The 13,933-nt window shown below is 45.0% G+C and overlaps 2 protein-coding genes across 2 annotated transcripts in view; both read right to left on the reverse strand.

Annotated features, from left to right (window-relative positions):
* The window catches only part of DNAJC18 (DnaJ heat shock protein family (Hsp40) member C18), a 57,823-nt gene that overhangs the window by 14,665 nt on the left and 29,225 nt on the right, over nucleotides 1–13,933 (reverse strand). Inside the window, exon 7 of the mRNA XM_073356025.1 lies at nucleotides 12,363–12,535. Within this exon, the coding sequence (XP_073212126.1) occupies nucleotides 12,363–12,535 (173 nt within the window). The remainder of the gene's footprint in view (nucleotides 1–12,362; nucleotides 12,536–13,933) is intronic.
* Nucleotides 1,891–4,409, reverse strand: LOC140915763 (uncharacterized). Its single transcript, XM_073356024.1, has 2 exons — nucleotides 3,535–4,409; nucleotides 1,891–2,946 (listed from the first exon to the last, which is right to left on the reverse strand). Exons 1-2 carry the CDS (start codon nucleotides 4,121–4,123, stop codon nucleotides 2,408–2,410), a joined length of 1,128 nt encoding a protein of 375 aa, XP_073212125.1. The 5' UTR covers nucleotides 4,124–4,409; the 3' UTR covers nucleotides 1,891–2,407.

Below are 13,933 nucleotides of genomic sequence, written 5' to 3' on the forward strand. Positions count from 1 at the left end.
TTATGGTGAGCGGGCAGTCGATAAGAAATGCTAGCAGTCGTACTGTACCATCTTCTGCCAGGCAGGCAAGAGATGAGGATGGCTAGCAGTCGTACTGTACCATCTTCTGCCGAGCAGCCATGAGATGTGGATGGCATGCAGTCCTTCTGCACCGTCTGCTGCCAGCCAAAGATGTAAAAGATAGATGGAGTGGGTCAAAACAAGAAATAGACCAGATTTGTTTTGTACTCATTTGCCTCCTCCCCTGTCTAGGGGACTCATTCCTCTAGGTCACACTGCAGTCACTCACAGAGAAGGTGCAGCGAGGTAAATCTAGCCATGTATCAATCAGAGGCCAGGCTAACCTCCTTGTTCCAATAAGAACGATAACTTAGGTGCACCATTTCTTATTGGAGCCCTCCGTGAAGTCCTGCCTGAAATACTCCTTGATGTACAGGCACCCCCTTTGTTGATTTTAGCTCCCTGAAGCCAACCCTGTAAGCCGTGTCGTCAGTCGCCCCTCCCTCCGTCAGAGCAACAGCAGACAATCGTTCCGCGCCTTTTTTCTGTGCGGACGCCATACCAAGGCAAGCATGGAGGCTGCTCAGGTAACCGTCACCCTATGTCTCCTGGGTGCTGGCAGACGCGGTACGGCATTGCTACACAGTAGCAGCAACCCAAACTGTGAAGCAATCGGGCATCTGAGAGTGCTGTCCAGAGCAGTCACAATGGAGCACTCTGATGGGGCTAAAACATTGTCGCGGGTGGTTCTGGGTACATATCGTCAGGCCCCCGTTCCCTCCCTCCCTCCGTGAAAGCAAGGGAAGACAATCGTTTCGCGTCTTTTTTCTGTGCGGACGCCATACCAAGGCAAGCATGGAGGCCGCTCAGCTCACTTTGGCAATTAGGAGCACATTAAACACCACACGCATTATCCAGCAGTATATGCAGCACCAGAACCTGGCAAAGCGATACCGGGCGAGGAGGCGACGTCAGCGCGGTCACGTGAGTGATCAGGACATGGACACAGATTTCTCTCAAAGCATGGGTCCTGCCAATGCATGCATCATGGTGCTAATGGGGCAGGTTTGTGCTGTGGAACGCCGATTCTGGGCTCGGGAAACAAGCACAGACTGGTGGGACCGCATAGTGTTGCAGGTCTGGGACGATTCCCAGTGGCTGCAAAACTTTCGCATGCATAAGGGCACTTTCATGGAACTTTGTGACTTGCTTTCCCCTGCCCTGAGGCGCATGAATACCAAGATGAGAGCAGCCCTCACAGTTGAGAAGCGAGTGGCGATAGCCCTGTGGAAGCTTGCAACGCCAGACAGCTACCGGTCAGTTGGGAATCAATTTGGAGTGGGCAAATCTACTGTGGGGGCTGCTGTGATGCAAGTAGCCCACGCAATCAAAGATCTGCTGATATCAAGGGTAGTGACCCTGGGAAATGTGCAGGTCATAGTGGATGGCTTTGCTGCAATGGGATTCCGTAACTGTGGTGGGGCTATAGACGGAACCCATATCCCTATCTTGGCACCGGAGCACCAAGCCGCCGAGTACATAAACCGCAAGGGGTACTTTTTGATAGTGCTGCAAGCTCTGGTGGATCACAAGGGACGTTTCACCAACATCAACGTGGGATGGCCGGGAAAGGTGCATGATGCTCGCATCTTCAGGAACTCTGGTCTGTTTCAAAAGCTGCAGGAAGGGACTTTATTCCCAGACCAGAAAATAACTGTTGGGGATGTTGAAATGCCTATATGTATCCTTGGGGACCCAGCCTACCCCTTAATGCCATGGCTCATGAAGCCGTACACAGGCAGCCTGGACAGTAGTCAGGAGCTGTTCAACTACAGGCTGAGCAAGTGCAGAATGGTGGTAGAATGTGCATTTGGACGTTTAAAGGTGCGCTGGCGCAGTTTACTGACTCGCTTAGACCTCAGCGAAACCAATATTCCCACTGTTATTACTGCTTGCTGTGTGCTCCACAATATCTGATAGAGTAAGGGGGAGACGTTTATGGCGGGGTGGGAGGTTGAGGCAAATCGCCTGGCTGCTGGTTACGCGCAGCCAGACACCAGGGCGGTTAGAAGAGCACAGGAGGGCGCGGTACGCATCAGAGAAGCTTTGAAAACCAGTTTCATGACTGGCCAGGCTACGGTGTGAAAGTTCTGTTTGTTTCTCCTTGATGATACCCCCCGCCCTTTGGTTCACTCTACTTCCCTGTAAGCTAACCACCCGCCCCTCCTCCCTTCAATCACCGCTTGCAGAGGCAATAAAGTCATTGTTGCTTCACATTCATGCATTCTTTATTCATTCATCACACAAATAGGGGGATGACTACCAAGGTAACCCAGGAGGGGTGGTGGAGGAGGGAAGGAAAATGCCACACAGCACTTTAAGCACAGCATTTTAAAAGTTTACAACTTTAAAATTTATTGAATGACAGCCTTTTTTTGGGGTAATCCTCTGTGGTGGAGTGGCTGGTTGGCCGGAGGCCCCCCCACCGCGTTCTTGGGCGTCTGGGTGTGGAGGCTATGGAACTTGGGGAGGAGGGCGGTTGGTTACAGAGGGGCTGCAGTGGCAGTCTGTGCTCCAGCTGCCTTTGCTGCAGGTCAACCATACACTGGAGCATACTGGTTTGGTCCTGCAGCAGCCTCAGCATTGAAGCCTGCCTCCTCTCATCACGCTGCCGCCACATTTGAGCTTCAGCCCTGTCTTCAGCCCGCCACTTACTCTCTTCAGCCCGCCACTTACTCTCTTCAGCCCGCCACCTCTCCTCCCGGTCATTTTGTGCTTTCCTGCACTCTGACATTATTTGCCTCCACGCATTTGTCTGTGCTCTGTCAGTGTGGGAGGACAGCATGAGCTCGGAGAACATTTCATCGCAAGTGCGTTTTTTTTTCTTTCTAAGCTTCACTAGCCTCTGGGAAGGAGAAGATCCTGTGATCATTGAAACACATGCAGCTGGTGGAGAAAAAAAAAGGGACAGCGGTATTTAAAAAGACACATTTTATAAAACAGTGGCTACACTCTTTCAGGGTAAACCTTGCTGTTAACATTACATACATAGCACATGTGCTTTCGTTACAAGGTCGCATTTTGCCTCCTCCCACCGCGTGACTACCTCCTCAACCTTCCCCCCTCCCTGTGGCTAACAGCGGGGAACATTTCTGTTTAGTCACAGGCAAACAGCCCAGCAGGAATGGGCTCCTCTGAGTGTCCCCTGAAGAAAAGCACTCTATTTCAACCAGGTGACCATGAATTATATCTCACTCTCCTGAGGATAACACAGAGAGATAAAGAACGGATGTTGTTTGAATGCCAGCAAACATACACTGCAATGCTTCGTTCTACAATGATTCCCGAGTACGTGTTACTGGCCTGGAGTGGTAAAGTGTCCTACCATGAAGGACGCAATAAGGCTGCCCTCCCCAGAAACCTTTTGCAAAGGCTTTAGGACTACATCTAGGAGAACCGCAAATGCCAGGGCAAAGTAATCCTTTCACATGCTTGCTTTTAAACCATGTATAGTATTTTAAAAGGTACACTCACCAGAGGTCCCTTCTCCGCCTGCTGGGTCCAGGAGGCAGCCTTGGGTGGGTTCGGGGGGTACTGGCTCCAGGTCTAGGGTGAGAAACAGTTCCTGGCTGTCGGGAAAACCGGTTTCTCCGCTTGCTTGCTGTGAGCTATCTACAACCTCCTCCTCCTCCTCCTCCTCATCTTCTTCGTCCCCAAAACCTGCTTCTGTATTGCCTCCATCTCCATTGAAGGAGTCAAACAACACGGCTGGGGTAGTGGTGGCTGAACCCCCTAAAATGGCATGCAGCTCATCATAGAAGCGGCATGTTTGGGGCTCTGACTCAGAGCGGCTGTTCGCCTCTCTGGTTTTCTGGTAGGCTTGCCTCAGCTCCTTCAGTTTCACGCGGCACTGCTTCGGGTCCCTGTTATGGCCTCTGTCCTTCATGCCCTGGGAGATTTTGACAAAGGTTTTGGCATTTCGAAAACTGGAACGGAGTTCTGATAGCACGGATTCCTCTCCCCAAACAGCGATCAGATCCCGTACCTCCCGTTCGGTCCATGCTGGAGCTCTTTTGCGATTCTGGGACTCCATCATGGTCACCTGTGCTGATGAGCTCTGCATGGTCACCTGCAGCTTGCCACGCTGGCCAAACAGGAAATGAGATTCAAAAGTTCGCGGTTCTTTTCCTGTCTACCTGGCCAGTGCATCTGAGTTGAGAGTGCTGTCCAGAGCGGTCATAATGGAGCACTCTGGGATAGCTCCCAGAGGCCAATACCATCGAATTGTGTCCACAGTACCCCAAATTCGAGCCGGCAACGTCGATTTAAGCGCTAATCCACTTGTCAGGGGTGGAGTAAGGAAATCGATTTTAAGAGCCCTTTAAGTCGAAATAAAGGGCTTCATTGTGTGGACGGGTGCAGGTTTACATCGATTTAACGCTGCTAAATTCGACCTAAAGTCCTAGTGTAGACCAGGGCTTACAATCAATGGCTCTTCAATCTAGCAGGCAAAGGTACAACAAGATCCAACGGCTGGGACTTGAAGAGGGGCACATTCAGACTAGAAATAAGGCACACATTTTTGACAGTGAGAATACTTAACCACTGGAACAACTTAACAAGGGTTGTGGTGGATTCTCCATCACTGGCAATGTTAAAATCAAGGTGAGAGGTTTTTTGTAAAAGATAGCTGTAGTTGAACTAGAGCATATTGGACTTGAAGCAGGAATTAATTCAGGGAAGTCCTATGGCCCTCATCATGCAGGAGGTTGGACTAGATGATTACATTGGTCCCCTCTGGCCTTACAATCTATTAACCTTAAATATGGAGCAACCATTGCCATCTCATAATACATACAGCCCTACTAGAGTCTGAAGCCTTGTTTACACTAGCACATTCCATGTCAGCAACAGGCATATTCCTTCTCCCCATGATTGTGCAGTGTACTATCCACTGGCTGGCTTCCCCTCCCCACCTCACCTTAAGATGTGCTTTGGGCTGAAAGCTAATGTACAAATGTAAAATGAGTGGAAGATTATTTGCATTTATGAACTTGGATCTTCTCCTCCCTCTAACTCTCAGACCCTTTTAGACTTGCAAACTCTGGGGCATGTAATTTTAGAAATGTAGGGTTAAAAGGGACTGCAAAAGGTCATTGAGTCCACCCCCTCAGCAGGACAAAGTATACCTAAACCATCCTTGACAAGTGTTTGTCCAATCTGTTCTTAAAAACCTCCCAATGATGGGGATTCCACAATTTCCTTGGAAGCCTATTCCAGAGCTTTACCATCCTTACAATAAAAGTTTTTCCTAATATCTAACCTATATCTGCCTTGTTGCCGATTAAGTCCACTACTTCTTGTCCTATCTTCAGTGGACACGCAGAACAACAGATCACCGTCCTCTTTTTAAACAGCGCTTAACATATTTGAAGACTTATCAGGTGCTTCCCTCCCAGCCCCCCAGTCTTCTTTTCTCAAGACTAAACATACCAAGTGGTTTTAACCTTTCCTCATGGGTGAGGTTTTCTAAACCTTTTATCACCTTTGTGGCTCTCCTCTGGACTCCCTCCAATTTATCCACATTTTTCCTAAAGTCCAAAATTGGACACAGTACTCCAGCTGAAGCCTCACCAGTGCTGTGCAGAGTGGGATAATTATCTCCCATGTCTTACATATGACACTTGTGTTAATAAATCCTAGAATACTAGCCTTTTTTGCAACTGCATCCCTTTGTTGATTCATATTCAATTCACTATAACCTCCAAATCCTTCTAATCCATACTGCCACCAGCTAGTTATTCACCATTTTGTAGCTATGCCTTTGATTTTTCCTTCATAAGCTTAGTACTTTGCATTTGTCTTTATTAAATTTCATCTTGTTGATTTCAAACCACTTCTCTAATTTGTGATGGTCATTTTGAATTCTACTCCTGGCCTCCAAAGTGATTGCAACCATTTCCAGCTTTGCATTCCTTGGCTCTGGAGACCTTTGTAGAACTACATGAAGGAGATCAGCTATGTGCTTAATGTAAGTATCCTGAAGCCAACTGAAGTATTTGACAGCACAAATTCTATAAAACAATTATTCGCTGAAGAAGAATGTTCACGTAAGGAAGATACTGTTCTTCTTCGTTTAAAAACTTGAAGGTCTCAGGGTGCTGGTTAAACAAGAAATTGCATGGTGCAATGGCTCTAAATCTTAAGAGTATGAGAAATGATAATCCCAGGATCATCAGCACAAGCTAAGCAGACTAAACTAGACATTTCTTCCACCCTATGCTGTGAAACCAAAAGTACCATTTCCTGTCCAGAGACAGACAGACAGACAGGATTGGACACAGCTAGGGACTCAATATAGATTCAACTGAGACAAAGGACTGAAAGGTGCATGCAGACTGACGTGTTCCCCTACCCCGAAGCACAAGACTGGAGCAGACTGTGGAAGCTTGCACTGCCACAACCTCTGGTGTAGCCCATTCTGTGCACAGGGCTTTCGGTCTTCAGCACAGGGCTCTTCATCTGGCACATTTCACCAGCACCAAGTCATTTTATCAAATCTTTTTATGTAAAAGGAAAAGACCCAAACCTGTATTCAAGTATACAACTGAAATAATTTGCAATGCCTTATCAAATGCCATAGATGCCTAAAGTCAATAGTGGACCAGGAAATGGTAGGCCACCATCAAATAAGCCAACAGCCAATAGCAACCTAGAGAGACATGTGATTGCCCTTCCAAAAGTAACTCTGGAAAGGTGGAAGACTCACAAGGGGCCAAGGACATTCACTAGGAGAAAGAACTCAAAATGTAAACCTGCATCCATGTTTGTTGCGCTTACTCGTTGCAATTTCTGTACCAGAACAGCACATGGCTTGCATGGACAGGAGAGTGGGACGGGAACTGCACACACCTTTCCCTCTAGAACCCAATCACAGTGCAGGTGATTCAACAAGGCAATAGTGACTCTGCAATCTCTTAATCCAAGACCTGTAGTGAGGGGGCATGGCAACAGGGACAGGCAGAGGATGCTGTTGGAAGTCCTTAGTCACAATCCTGCACACAGGTTGAATGGGAATGATGGCCATTAGTCATAGCTGGATGCCACGTTTGTATCCTTCTCAAGTGTCAGAGCAGCCCTATCTAGGAACAGTGCTGCTCGTTTCAAAGGGGGAGTGGGATGGAGAAAGGACCCTAAAAAATGCTTGCTCCACCCAAACCTGTTAGTGTCCCACATGACTGGTCACCCAGCTTTTCTGCAGTCAAAATATAAGGAAGACAAACAACGTTTGCAACTTGGAATATTCACATGCTCCTCAACAGAGGTGATGGACCTGAGCATAGGACCACTGTATTTGGCAAAGTATTGGTGCAGTACAATACAGATGTTGCTGGGCTCAATGAGACAAGACTTACTTCTTCTAGCTGCAACTCACCAGCGAGCGCTAGTTACACTTTTTACTGGATTGGCAAATCTGAGGATGAATGCCGATGCACTGGGTGGGATTTGCCATCCAGACTTTGATTGCCTGCAGATTTGAGTCACTGCTGGAGGGTGTTAATGACACATTTATGCTCCTTTGCACTGGCTTGCTAACAGTCATGCTACTGTCATCAGTGTATAGGCACCAAACAATGATCTACCCAGATGAGGATACGGAGGACTTCTATCAAACCCTTGATAACGTTGTCAGTTTGGTCCCACAGAATAATAAACTGATGGTTCCAATCATGCCTGTCATTAAAATGGCCCAAAACTATGAATCATGGGGAATGTAGAGAGTTCGCATTGCCAACTCCATGACGACCTAATGGTTTGCTACTACTTTCCAAATGCACTGAATACAACCTAATCATCACCAACAACGTTTCAACAGGCCCACAAGTATATGACCTGAATGCATCCTTGTTCAAAACACTGGCACATGATTATGTTACTATATGGTGAAGAAATCTCTGCCATGTCAGGCTCACTTGCATCATGAGAGGCGCCGACTTCTAGTCAGCCCATAGACTCATGAGAAGTCAAATGTTCCTCTGTAGTGTTCTCAGCAACACTGATAGCAACTCAAGCCAGCGAAGAATATCAGTATTTCAAGCCTGGAAAACCGTGACAAACAGTCTGAATTCCAACAGAAACTCATGGGAGCATTTCCCTCAGTTACAGAAGCCTCAGTGGACATTGAGGCAGTCTGGAAACATTCTGGGGACACAATATATAACATGGCTGCTAAAGTTCTCTGCTTCATTAAAAGGAAATATCAGGACTGATTTGTTGAGAAGGACCCCAAAGTATGTCAGCTCTTGAACTCACTGCATGCTACCCATCAAGCCTACATAGAGGACAAGGATTCAGCAGCTAGAAAAGCTGCATACCACCAAACAAAAACAATGGTTCAGACCAGAATTCGGCAAATAACAAAAACAGTGATGAGAAAATAAAACTGCAGAGTTACAACTGGTAGCAGACTGCAAAGACACCAAAAGCTTTTTTTGCTGGTGTTCACGTTATATATGGCACCATGTGCAACAAGATAAGCCCTGTATGCAAACTGCACTGCAATTCACCCTTAGTCGGAAAAAAAAAAAAATTCTTGAGTGATGGACAGAATATTTCAGTTTGCTTCTTAATCACCCTTCCCAACATTTCTTAGGAAGTAATTAATGCTCTTACACAATGCTTCTTAAAAGAAAAAACTAGCAATAACCCCCACTTTACATGAGACCACCACAGCCACAGGAGATGTCACAAGGGAAAGCACCTGGACCAGATGACATTCCAACAGGGTGGCTATCACTATGCAAAGCACCTCAAATGGCTCTTCCATATTATCTGGGAGCAAGAGTTGGTGCCACAGACTCTCAAGGCTGCCAACCTCATCTACCTACCTCTATAAACATAAAAATGATAGGGCAAATTGTGATGATGACTGTGGCATTTCCCTACTCTGTTGCTGGGAAAATTCTTGAACAGGTCATATTGAAAATATGATATCGGACCCCTTTCTGCTCACCAATGCCACCAAAGAAGGTTGCATGCTGGTGCCCATATTCTTTTCCATTCTTTTTTGGCTATGCTTATGGATGCATTTCATGACATTGACAGGAGTATTTATCCAGTTCCATGCAGATGGGAAGTTGTTCAACCTGCAATGCTTCTGTGCTCACACAAAAGTGGCAGATTTACTTTTTAAAGACCTTTTAATTGCTGATGCTCCCTCGGTTGACAACATTCAACTTATATCTGATCACTTTGCTCATGCAATCATTTTGATTTCACCATCAGCCTAAAGAAAACTGACATACCATACCAATTTGTTCTGGGACATGTGGAGGTCTACCCAATTGTTAGGATCAACAATGCTCCTCTCAAGTCCATGGAGAAGTTTTGCTACCTTAGGTGTATGATTTCACAGAATGCCACATTTGATAATGAAATTACCCACTGTATAACCAAGGCCAGCACTGCATTTGGAATGCTGTCACACCACCTATAGAACAATAGGAATGTCAAAATAAACACAAAGCTAAAAGTCTATCAAGCAGTCATGCTTACAATGCTTCTATATGATTGAGGGACATGACAATATAGTGCTGCCACATTAGGTCACTTGTTCAGTTCCATACATGCTGTCTTTGGTCTATTCGCAGGATCAAGTGGTTGGACAGGATTCCCAATATTGAAATCTTTAATTGTTGTTGGATGTCTGGCATTCAAAGCACGCTCATAAAAACTCAGCTGCCTTAATCTGGGCATCTCATTCGTATGTCCAACTTGAGAATACCCAAGGCCATATTTTAGGGCAGGGGTAATCAAACTTTTTTTTTCGCAGACCACTTGAAAATTGCTGAGGGTCTCGGCAGACCACTTAATGATCTTTTCAAATGTTGTTTGTACCAATTTGTTCTACAAATTAAAGCACACAACTCATATGTTAATATCAGTAGTCTTACCTTTCTAATGCAATAGATGTGCCCTCTCTCCCCCACTGCAGCAGCCCCCGAGCTGGGGCTGGGAAGGAGAGGGGGTCTCTCCCCAGCAGCCGCAGCCCTGGAGCTGGGGAAAATTGCCTCTTTCTCTGGCCGACGCAGCCCTGCATGTCCCAAATTCCCCACACCTCTTCTTCTCACCCCTCAACTTCTTTCTCACCACTGCCCCTTACCCCTATTTCCCTCAAGGCCACCACCTCACCTTACATGTGCATCTTCTCAGGGTCCAGGCACCTAATTAGTGGAGCCACGCCTGCGCAGCTCCACTAATTAGGTGGGTGGGCCTTCATTTTCTCATGCGCGACTGCCCAGGCGCGCACCTTAGAGGGAACTATCTGAGGACCACCTGAATGGAGCTTGTGGACCACTGGTGGTCCGCAGACCACAGTTTGAGAACCTCTGTTTTAGGGTCAGATAAAGCAAGACATCTGTTCTCCTGGTGGTCAGTATAAATTATATAAAGACACACTGAAGTCAAAGCTGAAAGCATATCAGGTTGACCTGAGCAACTGGGAAGGAAGAGCCCACAACAGAGCAAGGTGGCAGCAGATTTGTCATGTCGCTGTTATATGCTTTGAAGCAAGGCCCATTAACACCTTATGTGAAAAACAAGAATAGCACTAAGCAAGGAATAAAAGCAATGGTATTGGATAATCCTGTGTGTCTCATATGTAACCATGTTTGTGGTTCCTGTATTGGTCTGCCTCACATATACGTGTTCACCTACAGTGTTTGCTGAATCCTTGTACGTAGACATTGACATGAGACTCCATTATCATTGTATTCAAGTTCATAGACAGCCATGTTGTATCTACAGGCTGGTATTGTGTCCACAAGTACCCAAAAATCATGAGTTGGGCCTCTCAAAATCATGAGTAGCAGCTTAAAAATCATGATATTTGAGAAACAAAAACAAAAAACAAACTTACATGCCTCTTGGGTTCTTTTAACTTGATTTCTGGTTTTTGGGCCTTCAAGATTTTCTCTGCAGTCAAAATGGCTAGGTTTTTGTTTGTTTTTTAAGGAAAGCTGAGAGTCTCACATAAATCACCTGAATCCAGGAGCTGGGGCTTTTTAAAACACCAAATATTATGAAACTTGTGAGAAGATTACCAGAGTTGGCAACATTATTGTTGCCTCTTTGTTGATACAGCAAATATTGTTTGGACAAGGCATGTGCTCTACAATGTTTGTGCCATATTGACCTGATTGCTGGACATAATAGGAGATCAATCAAAAGCAAAAAGTTTGTTAAAACATATTCAGGTTGACATTTATAGGGATACTATTAACTTAAAAAGAAAAACTTCTATGTGAAAGTGGTTTAACTTACTATTACTAAAACACTTATGATGATAAATGTTTCTCTCTTTTTTTCAGTATACTATGCACTTTGTCTAGTTATTTCAATTATGGAAATTCAAACTTGTGATTCCACATATAACTTGGTCCCCTTGTGTGTGTATATTTTGTTAAAATGTAAGAAAGGGACAAGGACTGCATCTTTGTTCTATGCACATCAATTCAGATATCAGTACTATATGGTGTTAAAGTTTATGCCTTAATATATATGTGCCATGTAACCAAGTTAAGGTTGATGTGAGAATAATAATTTTGAATTTCCTAACTTTTTTGTGCATTTTAAAGTCTCAACATTTTATTGGATTGTCACTTTTTGCATTGCATTTTCTTAAAGTAAAATAAATGCTTGACTATGGTAAAAAACATGACCTCAGACTCAAATAGAGGTGGCACATTCAAATAAGCACATGCTTTCTGCCTCTCTCTTTTTAAAATGTGATACAAAGTAACATGGTATGTGAATGCCATTTTCAAAAATTTTCTGAATCTGTCAAAGATTGGATGAATAAATGTGGTGGATTTCATGTTTAAAACATTGCTATCCTGAGTTATTCAAGTGTAAAAGAAAGCACCTGAAAAAAAAAAAAAGTCCACTGGTGAAAAACACTTCAGACTCATCTCTTAAAATCAGCCAAAGAGAACTGTGTCAAGCTTTCAACAACAAATTCACCAGGTGACAAAAGAGAGCAGGTGTGACAAAAAACAGTGCAAGGGTAATTTAGGCTGAGAACCACTGTTCTAAACATTTACCACCGTGGGTAGCATATGCAGCTCTCTACGTGTTATGTGGGCCGCATCCACACCATATATATACTACCTGTATGGCCCTGAGGATGTCACATGGGCCACAGCTCTGTTCTGATTGGGCCGCAAGTTGAGAACCAATGGTTTAGGAAGTTATATATTTCCATAAGCTAGGGCTTATAATAGAAATACCTGCTCAAGCAAAGCCACGCTCTGGCTTTTATGTGATGTGTACCTATACACTTATAAACACCAAAGATTACTTACTTTGTTGTTTCTCCTTCCAGCAGCTGGTCTGGATATAGTCTATATAATCCTTTTCAACGGTTTTCTCTAGCTCTTGAAGTTCTGCTCCTTTATAACTATTTTCGAAGTTTTTATCAACATAATAAGGCACCTGCAGGTTTTGTGTTTCTCTAGGAATGGTATGGCCTATGGACCTGTGAAAAAAGCATAGAGACAAATGTGTTCAGAAATATCAAGGAATGTTAAAAAAAGGCAAGGAGAGAGAAGTGCTCGTTCATTCCAATATTCCCAGCAGGAAATCCTTGTAACTTCTTCACAGCAGCTATTGCAGAACTACAGCGCCCTCAATCATTCACTAAAGAAATTACACTTCTCCCTGCTCCATAATCAACCTTACACCTTCCTAATATAGCTGATGAAACGTGACTGGCTAGAAAAACACAATGAAGACACACTATCTAAAGAGATTTAACATGAAAAATGGAATCTAAAAGGAGCAACCTCAGAACTGACACTGCCCAAACTCAAGTACAGTATGCATTAATGAGACTGCATTTTTCTGGGGAGTTCTTGGTAACTTGGTCAAGTCACTTCCAAGACAAAAAGGCCCAAACACAACTTTGTTTGTTTGCCTGCACTTTCCAGCAGCCTCCTGTCAACATCAGTGGGAAATGACTGGACAAACTTGAAAGGACAGCAGTCTTCAGGGTGCATTTAGGGCACAGGGCCAAATATCTTAGGGTGCAATATGACTGTAGTCATATAGCCCATTCCACGTAGATTTCCACTGCCTCACATTTTAGGTACCCCAGGGCAAATTATAGAATGTGGAATTCTGAATAAGGGGTGATCCTGGTTCCACTTTCTTCAAATGTTTTGAAACTGCCCTGCAGTCAGGAGAGCTGTGTGGAGCTAGCCTCTCTGTCTCCTCCGCTGGTTTAAACCATATTCTTCTTTCTAATCTCCTTGGCTCCTCTCTTTGCATCTTTAGAATTGTTGCCCTGGATGAGGAGAAAGCAGCCAAGAAGGGAGGGTCACACTCCATCTGACATGCCTCTCCCTCCTTCCACAGTTCAGTTTGTCCCTTCCTTCTTGGTTTATTAAAAACCCTCTTTCCTTCCTCTCTTAAGGTCTGGGGTTTTTATTCTCTGCATTAAGAACAATGAAGTTTGTAGAGTTTAATTCCTAAAGATAAGGTTTAGAGGCAGAGCATATGTGCAGGACTGAAGTGTGACTCTCTTGGATCAAAGGGCACGGAGGCAACAGGAAGGACTGCCTATTCTGGGAGCAGCCAGGGGGGTTTCACTTGGGATTGACACAACTCAAAAGACTCAGTGGGGGAGTCTCTTGCTGTCTGCCAGACATGCAGGCTGACATCTTGTAGTAACAGTGATAAGAATTTTGGGGCAGCTTGAAAAACAAATGCCCCATGGAAAAGGACAGAATGCGAGTCCAACCTCAGCGAGTTCCAATTACTCTACCCCCAATAGGGGTGCCATTTAGGAGGGGCAATTTCCTCCTTCCCCCATGAAGCGCCTCAGCCCCAGCTGAAGATAAAGGAAGCATGTAGCTGAGGGCAGGCAGAGGCAGAA

The sequence above is a fragment of the Lepidochelys kempii genome, chromosome 8 (genome assembly GCF_965140265.1).
Source record: "Lepidochelys kempii isolate rLepKem1 chromosome 8, rLepKem1.hap2, whole genome shotgun sequence".
In the NCBI taxonomy this organism is placed as follows: Eukaryota; Metazoa; Chordata; order Testudines; family Cheloniidae; genus Lepidochelys; species Lepidochelys kempii.

Bases quoted from the DNA above. Each gene is read 5' to 3' on its own strand.
- LOC140915763 (XM_073356024.1), bottom strand. From the start codon at position 4,123: ATGCAGAGCTCATCAGCACAGGTGACCATGATGGAGTCCCAGAATCGC. The intron at 2,947-3,534 runs GTGAGTGTACCT...TTTCTCCACCAG, and splicing joins AGGCGGAGAAGGGACCTCTG to CTGCATGTGTTTCAATGATC.